Source organism: Chiloscyllium plagiosum, chromosome 34 (genome assembly GCF_004010195.1).
Source record: "Chiloscyllium plagiosum isolate BGI_BamShark_2017 chromosome 34, ASM401019v2, whole genome shotgun sequence".
Lineage (NCBI taxonomy): Eukaryota > Metazoa > Chordata > Chondrichthyes > Orectolobiformes > Hemiscylliidae > Chiloscyllium > Chiloscyllium plagiosum.
In genome coordinates, this window is record NC_057743.1 from 22,992,075 (window position 1) to 23,011,767 (window position 19,693).

General features: G+C 42.2%; 1 protein-coding gene across 5 annotated transcripts in view; it reads left to right on the forward strand.

The window, feature by feature from the left end:
• The first annotated feature begins 3,597 nt into the window (after positions 1 to 3,597).
• The window catches only part of LOC122540327 (angiotensin II receptor-associated protein), a 23,647-nt gene continuing 7,551 nt past the window's right edge, over positions 3,598 to 19,693 (forward strand). For 2 of the 5 annotated variants that reach the window (XM_043675875.1, XM_043675874.1), the window contains exons 1-4: positions 3,598 to 4,755; positions 5,198 to 5,232; positions 15,932 to 16,043; positions 17,838 to 18,054. In XM_043675875.1, the coding sequence (XP_043531810.1) occupies positions 4,729 to 4,755; positions 5,198 to 5,232; positions 15,932 to 16,043; positions 17,838 to 18,054 (391 nt within the window). In that variant the 5' untranslated portion in view covers positions 3,598 to 4,728. Of the gene's footprint in view, positions 4,756 to 5,197; positions 5,233 to 15,931; positions 16,044 to 17,837; positions 18,055 to 18,978; positions 19,081 to 19,693 lie in introns of all 5 variants that reach the window. The other 3 variants (XM_043675876.1, XM_043675872.1, XM_043675873.1) reach the window with 3 other exon arrangements.

Consider the following 19,693-nt stretch of genomic DNA (forward strand, 5'->3'; position numbering starts at 1 on the left):
CAGCCCTAGTTGTTGAAAACCTCCAGCCAATAGGGAGCCGATCAACCCAATAAGAATTGTAATCTTTCAATGGGACTTTCTAAGGAATATAGACCTGAACTCCTCACTCCTGTCAACTTGGGCGGCACAGTGGTACAGTGTTAGCACTGCTGCCTCACAGCGCCAGAGACCCGGGTTCAATTCCTGACTCAGGTGACTGACTGTGTGGAGTTTGCACATTCTCTCCGTGTCTGCGTGGGTTTTCTCCGGGTGCTCCGGTTTCCTCCCACAGTCCAAAGATGTGCAGGTCAGGTGAATTGGCCATGCTAAATTGCCCGTAGTGTTAGGTAAAGGGGTAAATGTAGGGGGTTGCGCTTCGGCGGGTCGGTTTGGACTTGTTGGGCCGAAGGGCCTGTTTCCACACTGTAAGTAATCTAATCTAATCTAACCTTTGCTGCACTTTCTCAATGGCAATTATATCATTCATAGAGTCATAGAGATGTACAGCATGGAAACAGACCCTTCGGTCCAACCCGTCCGATGCCGATCAGATATCCCAACCCAATCTAGTCCCACCTGCCAGCACCCGGCCCATATCCCTTCAAACCCTTCCTATTCATATACCCATCCAAATGCCTTTTAAATGTTGCAATTGTACCAGCCTCCACTTCTTCTAGCAGCTCATTCCATACTCGTACCACCCTGTGTGTGAAAAGGTTGCCCCTTAGGTCTCTTTTATATCTTTCCCCTCTCACCCTAAACCTATGCCCTCTAGATCTGGACTCCCGGACCTCAGGGTAAAGACTTTGTCTATTTACCCTGTCCATGCCCCTCATAATTTTGTAAACCTCTATAAGGTCACCCCTCAGCCTCCGACGCTCCAGGGAAAAGAGTCCCAGCCTATTCAGCCTCTCCCAATAGCTCAATTCCTCCAACCCTGGCAACATCCTTATAAATCTTTTCTGAACTGATGAAAGAAAGTGCATGAATCCAACATAAGGCAGGGATAAAGCTCTCAACTTACATTATATGTAAGCATGTTCATGCTAGGACATATCTTTCTCGTAAGCTAACCCAGCTAATAATGACCTCATAATAAAAGTCAGGGTGAAGAATGTTTTAAACCTCATAACCCTTAACTGAAGCAGTCTGGTACTTGGAAACGTCATGCAAGCTGACACATGCACCTGAGGGAAAAGACTTTGTCTATTTATCCTATGCATGCCCCTCATGATTTTATAGACCTCTTTAAGATCATCACCCCTCAGCCTCTGACACTCCAGGGAAAACAGCCCCAGCCTGTTCAAACTTTCCCTATAGCTCATATCCTCTAACTCTGGCAACATCCTTGTAAATCTTTTCTGAACCCTTTCAAGTTTCACAACATCTTTCCGATAGGAAGACCAGAATTGCACACAATATTCCAAAAGTGGCCTAACCAATGTCCTGTACAGCTGCAACATGACCTCCCAACTCCTGTACTCAATACTCTGATCAATAAATGAAAGCAAACCAAACACCTTCTTCACTATCCTATCTAATGCGACTCCAATTTCAAGCAGCTATGAACCTGCACTCCAAGGTCTCTTTGTTCAGCAACACTCCCTAGGACCTTACAATTAAGTGTATAAGTCCTGCTAAGATTTGCTTTCCAAAATGCAGCACCTTGCATTTATCTGAATTCAACTCCATCTGCCACTTCTCAGCCCATTGGCCCATCTGGTCAAGATCCTGATGTAATCTGAAGTAACCTTCTTCACTGGAAATGTGTTGCTGGAAAGGCGCAGCAGGTCAGGCAGCATCCAGGGAACAGGAGAATCGACGTTTCGGGCATAAGCCCTTATGCCCGAAACGTCGATTCTCCTGTTCCCTGGATGCTGCCTGACCTGCTGCGCCTTTCCAGCAACACATTTCCAGCTCTGATCTCCAGCATCTGCAGACCTCACTTTAACCTTCTTCGCTGTCCACTACACCTCCAATTTTGGTGTCATCTGCAAACTTATTAACTGTACCTCTTATGCTCGCATCCAAATCATTTATGTAAATGACAAAAAGTAGAGGACCCAACATCAATCCTTGTGGCACCCCACTGGTCAGTCTGAAAAACAGCCCTCCACCACCACACTCTGTCTTCTACCTTTGAGCCAGTTCTGTATCCAAATAGCGAGTTCTCCCTGTATTCCGTGAGATCTAACCTTGCTAATGTCGGACTTTGCTCAATCCACCAACTTACTTTCTTCCATGTGTGAGCCAAATCCTGCGTGTTCTTTAAATGAAGCAATAGGAGAAGATATTGGGTCTCACACTCCTAGTTTATTTTAAACAGTAAGTGGATAAAGCATACAGAGCTCTGGGTCTAAACCTTTCTGTCCCTGACAAACTATACAGTGTGTCAGTTCGGAAAAATATACACCCTTCTGTGCTGATCCAGTCTTTTTATATAATAAAAAACGTCATGCAATCACTGATATGGGATTATCTTCTGATTGGCTGTTGATCTGACTCCATTCTCCACCTCCTTACGTTCCCGGATGTCCGACCCCACGTGACCTTATTTTGCCTGCGAAACGGAGAACCATGTGACCCCCTGCACGCCTCCAGCGCATGAATTGGAGCATCACATGACCCCGCTGCACACCTCCAGCGCGTGAATTAGAGCATCACGTGACCTTGTTCTGCGCGCGCGCATAACGGAGCACCCCCTAAGGCTTCCGAATACCGAGTATATTTACACTCGCAGCCAGCAATATATTTATAAGTAAGTCATATATTTACACTAACCAGTCTCCCATGGGGAACCTTGTCAAATGCTTTACTAAAGTCCATATAGATCACATCTACCGCACTGCCCTCATCAATCCGCTTTGTTACTTCAAAAAACTCAATCAAGTTTGTGGGACATGATTTCCCATGCACAAAGCCATGTTGACTGTCCCTAATCAGTCCTTGCATTTCCAAATACATCCTCAGGATTCCCTCCAACAACTTGCCCACCACCAATGTCAGGCTCACTGATCTATAGTTCCTTGGCTTGTCCTTACCACCCTTCTTAAACAGTGGCACCACGTTAGCCGACCTCCAGTCTTCTGGCACGTCACCTGTGATTATCAATGATACAAATATCTCAGCAAGGGACCCAGCAATCACTTCTCTAGCCTCCCACAGAGTTCTAGGGTACATCTGATCAGGTCCTGGGGATTTATCCTCCTCTGTAATATGGACATTTCACAAAGTGTCGCCATCTATTTCCCTACTTTCTATGTCTTCCATATCCTTTTCCACAGTAAATACTGATGCAAACTACTCATTTAGTATCTCCCCCATTTTCTGCAGCTCCACACAAAGGCCTTAGGTAAGGAGGCCAAAATTTGGCACAGTACCCAGATATTACCTTACCAATAGCAAAGCGTCTTTACTCACACACTCCATCCTTTTGGAATGGAAACGAATATATAATTTATTTTCCTAACTGCTTGCTGTACCTGCATATTAACATTTTGTTATGCCCAAGGCCCACCTAATAGTAAAACTCTCCTGTCTCACCGTTTAACAAATATTCCGATTTTCTGTTTTTCCTTCCAAAATGGATCAATGAGATAAATGACCAACCTATCTATGATGCTGGTTGAGGGATAAATATCAGACAACATTGGGGAAAATTATATTGCTCTGCTTTTATTACAATACTACTATGGGATTTGTTTTACATCCATCTGTGAGGGGACAGAGGTTGGCATTGCATGTGAAAAATAGAGCCTCCAACAGTGCAGTATTCCCTTAGCACAATGAAAATATCCACCCAGATTATGGGTTGGTCTGTGGTGCGAGACTGAATCCGTGACCTTCTGACTCAAGATGAGAGAGCTACCACTGAGACACAGCTGACGCATCAAAGTCAAAATAGTTTTGGCTTTGTTCTTCACTATTAGTATATTTTCCTGGCACCTGATATTGTTCATATTTTAGAAGGTATGGTGCATTAGTTACAAAATCTATCCCTAACTGATTTGATGTAAGCAGGTGACAGTGGTGTCCTAGGTTGGTATTTGGGGGATTTTCAAGCCCAGCATAAATACTTCATTATTACGATTTTGATAAATGTCCAGAGTGTTGGTTGTTGGTCTAAGGAGGTGATCTTGTGCAGCTGGTCAGACATCCGATAAAGACCAACTATGTGTGACAAGTGCCAGAAACCACAACAAACAGTAGAACATTACAACTATTGCATTCCAATCAGCGTTGACATATAGTCATTTTTCCTTTCTCTCCCCAGCCAGCAGTGTTACCACATCCTAAATAACAAATGCTGAAGCAGAAGTTTCATTTGGCAGCATCGATGTATGTCGATTTAAAGTTATTTTAGCTAATGCAAAATCAATTTTTTTTCGTTCTGTGGGTAATGACGATTCTGGGACGCTTTCATTTGTAGAAATAAAAGATTGCCGGATCAGAGGTCGACTGACTGTCAAGTATGTGCGTTATTAATATTAAGATAATCTCATGACACTAAGCAGCTGATCCTCACCCGTCCTAAATGTCAATGGTCAGTTCCGCAGTGATCGGATTTGCCATCTGCTTCGATTGTGGGGTTTGGGCAAGAAAGAGAGACGTGTTGGAGGGATGAAATGGAACAGAACAACATCTGCATCCTGCGGGTTTCTTCATCAGCCCGGGACACGTGGGTCCGGGTCACATGATGCCAGGTCACATGATTCGCCTTGAAGTTTGTTACTTCGTGAAGTTTCAGCCATGGCGCTACCGGTGGTCAGTCTGAAGGTAAAGTTTGTAGAATGAAAGGGGGAGCTTCAAGAATTCGAACTACCCGCTGAGAACATGGTTGTCGATCGGGATCTTAAAGAAACCGTCTAGCTTCAGGAGAAACCCGAAGTTTAAATTATTGGTCTTATGCGGGGCTGAGCATAAATTTTGTCTCCTCTTCCTCTTCTCCCACTGCCCCTTTCCCTTCCGCCAGTCTTTCCCCCAGCCACTGCCCCCTTCACTTCTTGTGAGCTGCAGGCTGACATCTATTTGACGGGCTCTCGGAGGTGGTTTCGTCAAATGACAGAAAATTTGATTCTGTTTCAGACAGTAATGTTGGCTGTTCTATGATTGTCTAGGAATGATGTTTTTGAAGATTGATACACCCTAGTCCAGTCTGTCTCTAGAATTGTAGTGTTTGTTTAATTATTTGGATTGACCTGGGTTCATGTTCCAACAGATGATCATCGTTGTGCACTGGCTCCTGACAACCTGGTGAGTGATGGATTAGCTAACATGCATCTGTTAATTGAATTTGTATTCCCGACCGTGTGGGTGAAAACAAATTGATTTTTCTTCGCCCTTTTTATTGTAGAAGAAACATTGTATTGTGCTCGAGAATTAATTGTCTCAATGGCAATTTACTTCCAAAGGAAAATACAGACTAAAGCATTGGCCAAAGAGGTGAAGTTTAAGATCTTGAAGGGACAGTAAAGATTCTAGAGCACAAAACTCAGAAGAACAAAATTCAGTCATTGACAGAGGGTGACAATATGTAAATTATGGTCCAGAAAATGTTCCAGAAATAAGCCAACAGCTAATAGTCATTGGAGCACATAAGGGAGCTGAATAAGAAGGGAACAGAGCTTACTGGAGTTTGTACTGAACAATAAAATGCAGATGAAAAGTTGCAGAAGACTGACTCTTGCTTCAGTAATTGGATGACCAAAGTATAACAATGGGGTCGGATGTGAAGGAGAATGCATGACTGGCTAGTATTGTGAAACAACAGTGTTTGGAAGGAATGGGTGGAAATTGTAGGGACAGAAGAAAGGTGGAAAGTGGTGAGATGAAACATGATAATGAGAATTTTTATTGGTGGCTTGGAATCTAATGTAGTTTACTGTGGACAGGAGTGTTAGGAGGAAATTGAAACATGATAGGGGCATGAGTTTTGAGTAACCTGCAATTTATAAGGATGGGAGACTGGTCAGAAGAGTATTGGAACACGTGATTTTGGAAGTGACAATCATAGATGAATACTTTTGGTAACAGATGTTTTAAAGGAGGAGCAGGTATTGAAAATACTATGGATGAGTAAATTTTGGAGAGGAAGCTTAGCTTCAGGTTGACTACAGTTCATTTGCAGGAATGTAAATACCACTCTTTTATTTTTCAAATGTAGTACTTGGGTAATTTAAACACTTTATACCCAAAACTCCATTTTGCAAATGCAGCGATGAGGCCATTTGCCTAAGCAAATCACACCTAATTAATACAAGTTTTTCATTTTAATATTTTCTGTCCTGCTAACTTCCCTTACCTGGGGCACAAAACAAAATTAATTGTACCAGCTGAGCTATGATCTATTGTCTCAGTTCTCGAAGCTGAAGCTGGTTAAGACTGAATGTTCGTTTTATTGCGTCTCTGGTTTTTTAGTAGTAAATTTGAAACAACAAAATTAGAGTTTATAGTGGTGATGAAAATTGTGTTTTGAATGGAATAATGTTATGAATGTCAGAGGATTCTGGGACATTCCAAGCTAACTGGAGCTGTTTGCTTCTGTATCTAAATCATTTGGCACTTCAGTTCAATTTATAAAAATATTTTGCTGTCACACCTAGAAGGTACTTCAACATTTTTTTAAAAAGTGGGTACGAGAGGAGAGAGTGCAAACAAAATGCTAACCCGTTAGCTGCCTTCGCCTAATCTCCTATTTTGTAATGCTGTTGAAATTTCACAAGTTCCTGTGATATTGGGACAGACTGGATGAAGCAGAAAATAGTTTATGCATTTCTACAGGGGGAGTGGAAGCAGAAAATCATAAGAACATTGCAGCCCAGAAATACCTTATCTAGCGCATGTCATAGTTTGACCCCACTTCCTGCTCATACTCAAATGCTCCAATATTTTTCATCCTCAAAGATGTTTTTATTCCCTTTTTAAAAGTTTTATGGAATCTGTTTCAAAATTCATTTGTATTTCTTCTATACAAACATCTATTTCTACTCTCCCTTTTTAATTGTTCTATTAATAAACTAAAGTATCTTAAATCTACATCCGCTTGTTATAAATTGCTGTGAAGGCTATCCTGCTTATTTGCTCTGTCACAGTTACACTAATTTGACTTAGAGTCATAGAGGTGTACGGCACGGAAACAGACCCTTCGGTCCAACTCATCCATGCCGACCAGATATCCCAATCTAATTTAGTCCCATTTGCGAGCACCTGGCCCATATCCTACAAATCCTTCCTATTCATATACCCATCCAGATGCCTTTTAAATGTTGTAGTTGTACCACCCTCCACCACTTGTTTTGGCAGCTCATTCCATACACATACCACCCTCTGCATGAAAAAGTTGCCCCTTAGGTCTCTTTTACATATTTTCCCCTCTTGCCCTAAACCTATGCCCTCTAGTTCTGGACTCTCCCACCCCAGGGAAAAGACCTTGTCTATTTATCCTATCCATGCCCCTGATGATTTTGTAAACCTCTATATAAGGTCGCCACTCAGCCTCCGATGCTCCAGGGAAAACAGCCCCAGCCTATTCAACCTCTCTGTATAGTTCAAATCCTCCAACCCTGGCAACATGCTTGTAAATTTCCTCTGAACCATTTCATGTTACACAACATCCTTCCTATAGACTTCTCTGTTTTTTTTGTATTCTTTCTGAAATTAAGTTCCCAAAGTTGTACGTGATACTTCAATCATCCTTTATTCCCCAGAAGACTTTACTATTTAATGCATGTTTCCTTTCTGTGTTTCCACTGATCTATGTGCTGATCTTGTTTTCACAATCCATCAGCTTTCCCACCTTCTTTCTTGTATTTTAGTTGAATCAGAAAACTTCAGGTACTGCCTCTTCAAGTCCACATTTTGAGGTACAGTAAACAAGGACAATCTAAATCTAGATACATGGGCAATACTATTCTCTATTCCCAGTTTATCTGTCCTTTCACTCCTTCCACTTTCTCCTTAACTTAATCCCTCATCTCTGTCTTCTCTCTTTCATGATATATTAAGTGATTTTGAAGATTGGTAACCACAGCATTTCCTTTATTAATCCTTTTGATTTCTTCAAGTTCTTTAAGTCTGACCTAATATGAACTCGGTACTGTCTGTCTGTTGTTTGGGCACTGGTTAGTTCTTTGTTTCCAAATTGCAGTGTTATCTTTCCCTAATGCCAATTCTAGGACTCTCAAAACATCTGAATTCTATGTAAATAACCTGTAATGTTCTGGTTTGTCCCAGCCTCCTCTTTGGAAGAGTCACGTTTGCTGAACTTAATAGCAATCTTGTTGTGAAGAATGGTTTAAATTGAATTTGTATTTCACAAAGTAAAATGATTGTTTGTACATCATAGCCTTTTTAAAAAATTTTCCCATCATGACTGGCAATGAGTTGGAAATGGGAGAAAATAATTAAGAGCCAAATAACCCAACCTCATTCCCAGTGCTGTAATATTTCTTATAGCGATTTGAGACTCTGGACAAGGTTGTCACTAAACTAAAGCAGGGCCTAATGGATATGTAAAAAATCACAGCCTGTTAATGTAATTAGTGCCAGAACTTAACTTTAATCCTCACCAACCTCCTTTTTCATTGGGCAGATTCTCTGGCTTCTGTTTGGTAAGGATCTGCACGAAATTTTCTTGTTTCCCAGGCTTTGACATGTTCTTGAAACTTGAAAAGGCAAGCAAGCCAGCATAATAATCGAGAACCAGATTATTACCTGAGTTTACGCTGTTCAGAGGTTGCTGGTGAATTTGAGTTTTGGTGGGTGAGTTGGAAAAGGGAGAGGTTGGTGTTATGTTGAAATAACTTCTGATCTCAAATGCAAATCAATGTGACCAAGTAATAAAAATTGAATAAACTTTTCCTGGAGGCTTGTGATTGTTAATCTATACTTGTATGTTTTTGCAAAAATATACTTAATGAATAAAAATCTAAAAGTACATTCCAAAGCATTTCAAATTGGATATTGTGGAAAATGTAGTAGTTAACGATTTCTCCAATGAACAAGTAGACTTGGGTGCCTCAACATAAATGCTGTATATATCTATGAATGCACATCGTAATGTTGCAGTCATACAACTGGAGGAGGTTTATAAATTACCAGTCTACTACAGGCCTTTAGTGCCCTTTCCCCACTGCACCTTTGTGGTTTCTACTTCCAATATTTGGTGCATCCCTTAGTATGTAGTCATGGACCTTGAAATATGCCAGTATGCAATATTTGGCCGAGGCAGTTCTGTTCACTGAAAGACCAGCAAGCTTTTGTACTACTTAGTTGCTCCTGTTGTGGTCAGGTTAGAGTAAGTTATAAGAATGAAATACTGAGGTATAAAAACATGGGGCACACATTAAATTGTTGCTAATTTAATGAGCAGCATTGGTACAGGGCATATCAATCAGTGGCCAGGGTAAGGTGGCTGTTGATGTGGTCAGGGCCACGCTTTTAGCACCCTAACCTTCGATAGTCTCTGGTGAATTGTGGGAACTGAATGAGGGAGATGCTGGTGTTGAGATATTAAGTTTGTCGATGTGGGTTTGGTAGTCACTGTAATAAGGTCAGCCAGGTGGATCTTGTAGAATGAGATGCCTGATTGGGGCGGTTAGCCTGGTCCAATCAGGGAATTGTGGCTGACAGATGGAAACAGGTGTATCAGAGGTTCTGCTCAATGAGGGCAGGCTATAAGGAAGCAGACTAGTGTCAAGTGCTATGCATATGTATGTAAATAAAGGGTGAGTTGCTGATGAGTTAATTCTTTGGCGACAGGAAAGAAAGATACGTTCCTGAAGGAATTCACTTGCAACACTCCTCTTTGAGTTGAGGTAAGCATTTCTGGCATCATGCCATTATTTGGGAAGCTTGACTCATTCGATCCTGCCATCAAAGACTGGGTCCAGTATGTGGATAGAATGCATCTTATTATTTTTGGCAGATGAAAAGCAATGAGTCATTCTCCTGACAGCTTTTGGACCCACAGCTTTTTCAGTTATTAGGAGCCTAACTTTCCCTGAGGCACCAGATACTAAAACCTTTCAAGAGTTGACAGATTTAATTAAGGAATGTTACGACCTCAAACCACCGCTCAGTCTGTGACACTCAGTTTTAAAGAATTTAAGAACCAGCGGAATCCGTATGGGGAGTTTTGACACAGTTATGACTGGCAGAGGAGTGTGACTTTGGTTTAACCCTTAATGAGATACTGAGAAACCATTTGGTATGTGAGGTTAATGATGTAACCATGCAAAAATGCCTAGTAGGTGAAGCACAAACAGACACTATAACTGGCTTTCTTATTAGCAAATGTGGCAAGTGCAGTATGTGCTTAAAGGGTATGCCAATGGATATGGACACCCTTGCCAGGATGACTGAGCTTGGGAGACACCACTTGAGTTAAGGCAATTGCATAACCTCACTCAGGACATGTCCTGAACAGAGGGACTCTAGGTAAGCCCACAGCAAAATCCCAAAACAAAGCCAAGCCTCATCCAAATAGTTAACATTGTTTTTCAGCATCTGCCAGCAAGCCATTGCAGCTACTGCTGGTGTGGGGACTGAAGACAGCAAAAGAGTCCCACTGGGCCTGAATTGAGAAGGAGAACCCAGAGGCTAATATCCAGGAGGGAGCACAGCCTGGAGTCCACCAACATTTGGCTTGGAACAGTTAACTTGGTTAGCAATGTCCAAATCCAAACCAATCAAAATAAATGCTTGGTTTGCACGGTGGCTCAGTGGTTAGCACTGCTGCCTCACAGTACCAGGAACCCGGGTTCAATTTCCACCTTGGGCAACTATCTGTGTGGAGTTTGCACATTCTCCCTGTGTCTGCGTGGGTTTCCTCCCACAGGTGCAGGTTAGGTGAATTGGCCATGCTAAATTGCCCGTAGTGTTAGGTGTATTAGTCGGGGTAAATATAGGGGGATGGGTTTCTCTTCGGAGGGTCGGTTTGGACTTGTTGGGCCGAAGGGCCTGTTTCCACACTGTAGGGAATCTAATCTAAATGGTCACCTGGTTCTTATGGAAGTTGATACCGGTGCAGCTGTATCAGTGATTGCAAAACTAACCTTTAACGAAAGTTGCTCTGGATCCAAGTTTGTACAAGACCTCGGCTAGACTGAGAACCTATGCCAAGGACCCCTTACAGATTAAGTGTAGAACTTCAGTTTCAGTCTCTTATGAGAAGCACTTGGTTCAGTTACCACTGTCTGTAGGCAAAGGCTTAGGCCTAAGCTTAATGGGGTGAAATTAGGTGAGAAAGATTCACCTAGATTGGCTCAACACTTTGCGATTTAAAAAAAAAATGGCTGCCTGAATGAAGTCCTAATTAAATACCCTGAAGGTTTTCAGGAGGTCCAGGGATTATTGAAAGAGCCAAAGTTAAAAATCACACAACACCAGGTTATAGTCCAACAGGTTTATTTGGAAGCACTTGCTTTCGGAGCGCTGCTCCTTCATCACAACCACCTGATGAAGGAGCAGTGCTCCGAAAGCAAGTGCTTCCAAATAAACCTGTTGGAGTATAATCTGATGATGTTGTGATTTTTTTTTTTAAACTTTGTACACTCCAGTCCAACACCGTTGTCTCCAAACCAAAATAGCCAAGGTGAGCTTGCATGTAAACCAGAAAGCAATTCCATGATTCTGCAAGGCCTGCCCAGTGTCATTTGTCTTGTGTGCAGCAGTAGAGACAGAGGTCAGGAGGTTGTAAAGCAAAGGGATAATCAAACCAGTACAGTTTGTGGAATGGACCACACCAGTCCATGCCAATTGTGAGGCTAGATAGATTGGTTTGCCTTTGGAGGGGATTTTAAACAAACAGTAAACCACTTCTCGCAGCTGGATAAATACTCAGTCCCTCACATAGAGGACATATATGCAAAGCTGGCAGGGAGGCTGTCTTTCACAAAGCTGGATATGAGCCCTGTGTACTCGCAATTATGGTTAGATGAGGATTCCCAGAAGTATATTGCAATAGATACCCGTAAAGGTTTGGGCCAACAATCAAGACTGCCATTTGGGGTATCATCAGCCTATGCCACTTTTTCAGCAGATGATGGAGAACATTTTACAAGGTCTATCCCAGGTCGCCTTTTATCTGGATGACATGCTAATAATGAGGAAGACCAATAAAGAGCACTGAGAGAACTTGGACATAGTCCTTAGACGTTTCTCTAAGGAGGGCATATGCCTTTAGAAGGGAAAAATGTGTGTTTGAGGCACCCTAAATGGACAACTTGGGCTACAAAATTGATAAGACTGAGTTACACCTGTTCAGAAAATCAAAGCTGCCCTGCCTCCCACATCTGTACTGGAGCATAGTTTTCCCTTGGGTTGGTAAATTATTACTGAAAGTCCATTTCTAACCTGGCTTCTATCCTCGTACCCTTACACCTGCTATTTAAAAAGGATCAGCCTTGGAAAGGGTTTCATAGCCTTTAGGGAACTGAAGAAACAGCTATCATGGTTTAAGACGTTGGTACCTTATAATCCCAAGTGAGATCTGGTGCCCATGTGGAATGCCCCTCTTTACAGTATTGGGGTAATGTTGGTTTCACAGATGGCCCAGTGGAGAGGAATGCCCAACCGGGTATGCTTCCTAGACTTTCACTGATGTAGAGCGCAAGTATGCCCAAACAGAGATGGAAGTTTAGTGGTCATGTTTAGTGTACATTTATGAACATTAAAGTTGTAATGGTAACAGTTCACTGACTCTGCTAGGGCTACACAAAGAGGGCAAGACTGTGCACCCATGGCTTCAGGTCGAATTCAGTGGTGGGCACTCATTCGAAGTGCGTACAATTACAAGTTGGACCACCAGCCAGGAGGCTAAGTGGCAAATGTGGATGCCTTAACCTGCCTGTTGCTGGCAGATAAACCACCATGGTGGTGCCACCACTGTAGAGTCTGTTCTAGTTTTAGACTTCCTGGATAAACTTCTGGTCACGACTGACAATATCAGACTGCAGGGACACAAAATCCTGTCCTGGCAAAACTAAAACAGCTAGTGGTGATGCGGGAAACAAAAAGACCATCTCAAGCAGAATTGAAACCTTTCTGGACTTGGTGAGACCAGATCACTGTAGAAAATGACATTTTATCAAAACGGTTGAACGTGCGTAGAATTCTGGAAATCCATAGAATCCCGACAGTGTGGAAACATGCCATTCGGCCCAACATGTCCACAACGATCCTCAGAGCATCCTACTCTGACCCCTCCCACTATCCTTTTCCCTGTAACCCTATATTTCCACTGGCTTACACATCTCTGAACGCTTACTGGCAATTTACCATGGCCAATCCACCTAACTTACACATCTTTGGACTGTGGGAGGAAACTGGAGCACCCAGCAAAAACCCACACAGACACAGGGAGAATGTGCAAACTCCACACAGATGGTTGGCCGAGGGTGGAATCGAACCCAGGTTCCTGGTACTGTGAGGCAGCAGTGCAGCCCACCCTTGGATCATATGTGAAACACAGTGACAAGGATAGAAAAGCTGCAAGCATGTTTTACAATATACAGGCTCCTGGAAATATTGGTCACAGATAATGGACCATCATAGACCAGCAGAGAATTCGGGTATTTCCTAAACGTTGAATGGCATTCAGCATATAAGAACAGGTCCATATCTCCATTGTCCAGTGGTCTGGCAGAAAGAGTAGTCCAAACCTTTGAAGGTAGGCTTAAAGAAACAGCCTACGGCTTCACTAAGTTCCAAACTGTCCCTGTTCCTATTTGATTATATGACCACCCCTCATGCAACTAAGGGATAGCTCCAGCAGAGTTGCCAATGGGGGGAACTCCGTATAAGGTTAAATTTCATCTTCCTAGACCTGAGGGCGACGGTGAAACAGCATCAAGAACACCTACAGGATACAAGACTCCTCCTAAGGTGGAGAGACGGTTTACTTCAGGGGATGAAGTTTTGGTGCCAAAACCACAAAGGATCCTGCATAGGTAAGAAGTATGGTTGATGTGAATCAGGTCCTGTGATGACCAAGGTTTAGATAGGTGAAGTGGACTTGAACAAGCACGTGGACCACATGAAAGCTGCAAATTCTGAAATGGGTCAGAAGCAAAACAGACCTGGTCCCTCAATATCCGGAAAGGCTGTCGGAACCCATGGATTCACCCCCTCCATCTAGCACTGAAGAATTTTGGAGGCTGAGATGAGCAAGGTAGATGTCACAGCCTTGAGCCTTTACCTCCTGGAGAAGCGATTGAATTTCTTCCAAGACTCTCCAAGCACAAGAGGTGGGCTACGGTCCAGTACTCTCTGGCCCTATTAGAGGCGGAGACTGAAGACCTGGACCTGGTGCAAACATGCCCCAGGAGAGACTACAAGAAAAAGAATAGGCATATGTCCCTAGACCTGGAATGGGGCAGGATGTCGTGATTGTAACAGTCAATGAGGTGGACCTCGTAGAATGAGTTACCTGATTGGGGCTATTAACCTGGTCCAATCAAGGATTCCTGGTTGACAGATAAACAGAAGTGTCTAACAGTACTGTCTAATGTACAACTGTCTTTGCTGTTGTCTCTTTATATCTTTGTGAAACTGGGATTTGAGGTTTGTCCTCATGTCCCTGTAAACTGTTTGTTTGAATGGTAGGGTTTGGGGCCTGGCTTTGCTGCTCCTCTCCCTTGTAAAATTGCTGTCTCTTGTATGCAGCTGTAAATGTAACTGTTTGTTGTAAATTGTTTTTGTAATTTGTTTAATAAAATATAAAAAAAACAGAAGTGTCGATTTGATCACACAGCATTGCCTTTTATGAAGGGCACTGCTTGTCACAGGCCACTCTGGTGTTTTCATTTCTTCCTGGTGGTGGAAATTGAATAAAGATTCATGTGCCTTGTGTCTCTCACTGTGTCTCCCACCTGCGCGCACACAACATGGGTGCTGGGGAAAAAAATAAGCACTACCGCAGTTAGGCGGTAGTGTGGGGCTTTTTTTAAAAAAACACAGAAGTGTCAGAGGTTCTGCTGACTCTGACAGCTGGCCCAGAGGAAGCTGGACCAGTGTCAAGTACTATACCTTTGTAAATAAATAGTGATTTGGTGACAAAATACCAGCCTCTGTGGAGGTATTTGCAACTTGAATTTTATAAAGGCAGAGAATAGATTCTCTAGTGAATTTCTTGTAACTACAATTGGACATGATCATCAATCATTTTATTTGGTATAATGAACCATAGATGCTGGCTAGAATGTGGAATTCTGTGTGCGAGTAATGAGTTAGGTGTTGGGAAGGCCATGAATTAAGTATTGTAACTTTTAGTTGTTGGTTGCTGTCACTCAGCTTTAAGAACTGAAGTTGATATATTAGTTTCTGTAGAGACTGGTTCCTGTGTGATTAAATGCAGAGCCCTTAGTGTCAGGGTTGAAAGTCAGCTGAGATTTCTGCTGCTTAAATACCCATTGTCTTTTGAGGAGGGAAGTGATCGAGTAATTCTAAGCTGGTCTTGCGCCTATCTTTCTCCCGTTTCCGCTATAAAGCGGCAGCGAGCTGAGTGTTTCACATGAAAATGATACGGAGTGATTTTGGGGGAAGGGAGAGGAATTTTTATGGTAGAGTTAGGAAATTATTTTGCGATTTTGAACAAACAAAGTAGATACCTCTGAAATAAGCAGAGCTTTAGCATATCTCGGAACATTGCCCAGAAGTGGAGACCAGAGGGGAAGTGGCAAGAGAAAATGTTATGTTGCTTAAGCAAAATCAATAATGTAATATCAAGCATTTTAAAAGCTCAGCAGAACGTTGCCAGTGGTGAAGTTTCAAAGCCCATCAAGATTGTGGTCGATCATGAAGTTATAGCCACTTGCTTTCTAACAGAGATTTTATGATTAAATACATACTTGTACAATTGTACCGTCTCAAGCAGTTGGAATGGTTATACATTCAAAGAAGCTGTGACTGAGTTCCAAAACAGAGCAGTTTTATAATGGTTTTTGTTTGATAGGGGCTACTTGTATCCCTGGCTCCCACAAGCTTACCTCTGGAGTAATTATGCTGTACTGGCCATCGGGATTTGGGCCATTGCTCAGAGAGACTCTGTTGACGCTATTGTCATGGTGAGTACTTCCAGTTCAACACTAGCATAATGCTTTTCCTGGTGTAGCAGCAGTTTTCAGTTCATGTTTTCCCACACCCCTACATTTGTGAAAGCAGTGCATTTTGCTGGAACACAGCTCACTGACACTGGCCACCCAAATAACCATTTTCATATGAATCTGAACAATGACTGTTTCAGTTGATGCTGATTGCATTTACAGCTACAACGTCTGTATCGTCATAGGGGTGGGAACTGATTCTTTCTGTACTAACTTGATTCAGCATATTTATAGTTCTCCTCTTTACTAAGATCAGTCACCTCAATGCAGACTGAATGGGATCTGGTTACTACATTGTAGCTCAAACTGATCAGATGGCCATTAAGAGGGCAGTTCACACTACCTTCTCAGGACAACCATGGTTATGCAATAAATGGTGACCTTCCTGTTGACACCCACAAATCAAATTTTAAAGAAAAACCTGGAATCCTTCTGGTTTGAGTTTAGATTAGATTAGATTACTTACCTCACATGTAATCTTATGGGGAATTTACACTCTGTCCCATAACATGTTGGATGACTAATTTGCAAGATTTTTGCTGTAGTTCTGTGAAGTTGTAATTATTTAGAAGTGTTTAATTCAGCGAAGCAGATGTAGGATTTTTTTAAATGAGGAAAACCGGGTCAGGATAAATTGGTTGATATTAAATTGATTAGCTGTTCCCTCCTATGTAGTTGTCAGCCTGTAGATAAAAAATGTTAGACTTAGTGGCTATACAATCTGTTTGTATGTTAATTACATCAACTACATTCTATCCCTCTGAAGATAATTGGGAAATACAAGATTGTGATTTATGATGGTGTCACCTGGGCATAAAATGGAGCATTTCAGCATTGGATAAGTACCAAGGCTGTGCTTACCCATATTGTGAGATTGGGTGCATGTGTCAGCTTGCATGACATTTCCAAGTACTAGACTGCTTCAGTTAAGAATTATGAGGTTTAAAACATTCTTCACCCTTTTATTATGAGGTCATTATTAGCTGGGTTAGCTTACTAGAAATATGTCCTAGCATGAACATGCTTACATATTATGTAAGCTGAAAGCTTTATCACTGCGTTATGCTGGATTCATGTACTTTCTTTCATCAGTTCAGAAAAGATTTACAAGGATGTTGCCAGGGTTGGAGGAATTGAGCTTTTAGGAGAGGCTGAACAGGCTGGGATTGTTTTCCCTGGAGCGTCGGAGGCTGAGGGGTGACCTTATAGAGATTTACAAAATTATGAGGGGCATGGATAGGATAAATAGGCAAAGACTTTTCCCTGGGTTGAGGAATCCAGAACTAGAGGGCATAGGTTTAGGGTGAGAGGGGAAAGATATAAAAGAGACCTAAGGGGCAACCTTTTCACACACAGGGTGTTACGAGTATGGAATGAGCTGCTAGAAGAAGTGGAGGCTGGTACAATTGCAACATTTAAAAGGCATTTGGATGGGTATATGAATAGGAAGGGTTTGGAGGGATATGGGCCAGGTGCTGGCAGGTGGGACTAGATTGGGTTGGGATATCTGGTCGGCATGGACGGGTTAGACCGAAGGGTCTGTTTCTATGTTGTACATCTCTATGACCTGGAATGATCTTGCACTTCCGGGTCTTACTGAAAGTCTATGATGTGAGTATCTGGGTCAAAGGTTATTGATTACCATTGCCTACGAGCTGGGGAATGCTGTTTAGAGCTAGAATAGTAAATGTGGGTATTAGACACAGTGATGAATTTCTTTCTGTTCTCTAATCCTGTCTGTCTTTCTTTTTTTAGTTTCTGGTTGGCATATTGATAACAATTCTCATGGACATCATCGACATTGCAATCAGCTATGATCGTCTATCTGGTAGACAGCCCGACATTGCATTAAGGGACCAGTTCCGCTTCAGTGTTGGCATGGCAATTTTAAGTCTCCTCTTGAAACCGGTTTCTTCTGTTTTTGTGTATCAGATGTACAAGGAACGAGGGGGCGATTATAACCTAAACTTTGGTAAGAGCCTAGGTCTGCCAAACATATAATCAACACCAAGTGATGTAGTGGGGGCTGGGTATGGTGCTAGAAATAGAAAGTTTGGTGCTAAAGCAATCTGCACAATGAGAGGCATCAATTTACTTTTTTTTTGTTTTCTCTCACACCACCCCTATTCTGTTTGCAGTCACTAGAATAAAGGGACTTTCCTTTTCTGCTATTTCAGTGACCATTGACACACACTCTGGAGTGGAGATTGAATGAGAAGCTGCATTAAGAGTACTGAATCTTGGAGGTATAGGGCAGTAGTGCAGGTTCTCATTGTAAGTAGTGAAATAGGGCATTTGCAGATAGCCTGAGGTTGAAGGTATTCAAATAATGGCTGTCTGTCTGTTCATATCCTTACACAAAGTACACATTCCTGACTGTTTAGGAATTGCTGAATGACGTTTAGGGGCTGGCTCAGAGTGGTTCACTCAGCACAGGACAGCGATGTTCCTATGCTATAGGCTTGGCTGCTCACTGAATAAACTCATTGAGCCTTCAGGACAGCAGTGAATAGTTTGTAGTGAAGCCATTGTTAGTTCTAAAGATACACCTTTTAAAATGGGAAACTGCAATGAACGAAAAGAAAGACAAATAAAATTTAAACGTTTCACAGGTTTATGGTTTGGTAAATTTAGGTTGGGTATGTTTCCAACTCCAACCCTTGAGAGGATTGAGACTGTAGTGCAGTACTTCAGAAGAATGAATTGTTGTGAATGTATCATATGCAAGGGATGGGGCGACACTTTGTGCTAATTATACTGTACATTCCTTTTTCATGTTGTACCTGTTCTGTTTGTTCAGTTACCTGCTTCACTGCCTCCAGAAGGTGTTGTTTTAAAAGCTTATGTTTGTCTTTTTCTTTCTCCTTTCTCCTTCTCTCTGGTCTCTCCATCCCAGACTTGGACAGCTCCATTGACAGCAGGTTTACGTGTGATAGCGTTGAATCTGGTGCTCACTACAGCCACTCCTACTGAACTATCCATCCCAGTCTCTCCTGCAGTGCGTGTATACTCTTCCTCCCTCTGCTGTAAAACCTCAGTCCTACTTTGGTGATCTGCCAACATTAATATCATTCCTCCTGAGCTGCTGAAATGTTGCTGCTGTTTATTTATTCTTTTGTGAAGGTCCAGATTATTAGAAAGTTTCATTTTCATTTTGTATAACATTTATTTATTTGTTTGATATTCGTAATCTCATTGAAATGAGTTTTTTTTTTCTCTGTTATACCATGGACAGTTAAACAAAGATTTGTGATATGTTTGTGCTTTTCATAGGGCCTCTCAGAAAGCCTTATGAGAAACTTAAAAATGGGTAAGAAATTCACAAGGGTGGTCTTGCTATTCTGAGTGTGCTGACGTTGGCTCAAACACTAAAATTAGCCTAGAGGCCTCTGTATAAGGGAGGTTGAAATCTGCTGATGGTAAAATCGATTGCAAAGTAACTAATTCTGAGGACCAAAGGAAACCATAAGGGGATATTGATATGATGGTGGAATGGGCAAAGCAATGGCTGATGGAATTCTATGTCAGTAGGTCTATTTATCCTATCCATGCCCCTCAATTTTGTAAACCTGTATAAGGTCACCCCTCAGCCGCCGACGCTCCAGGGAAAA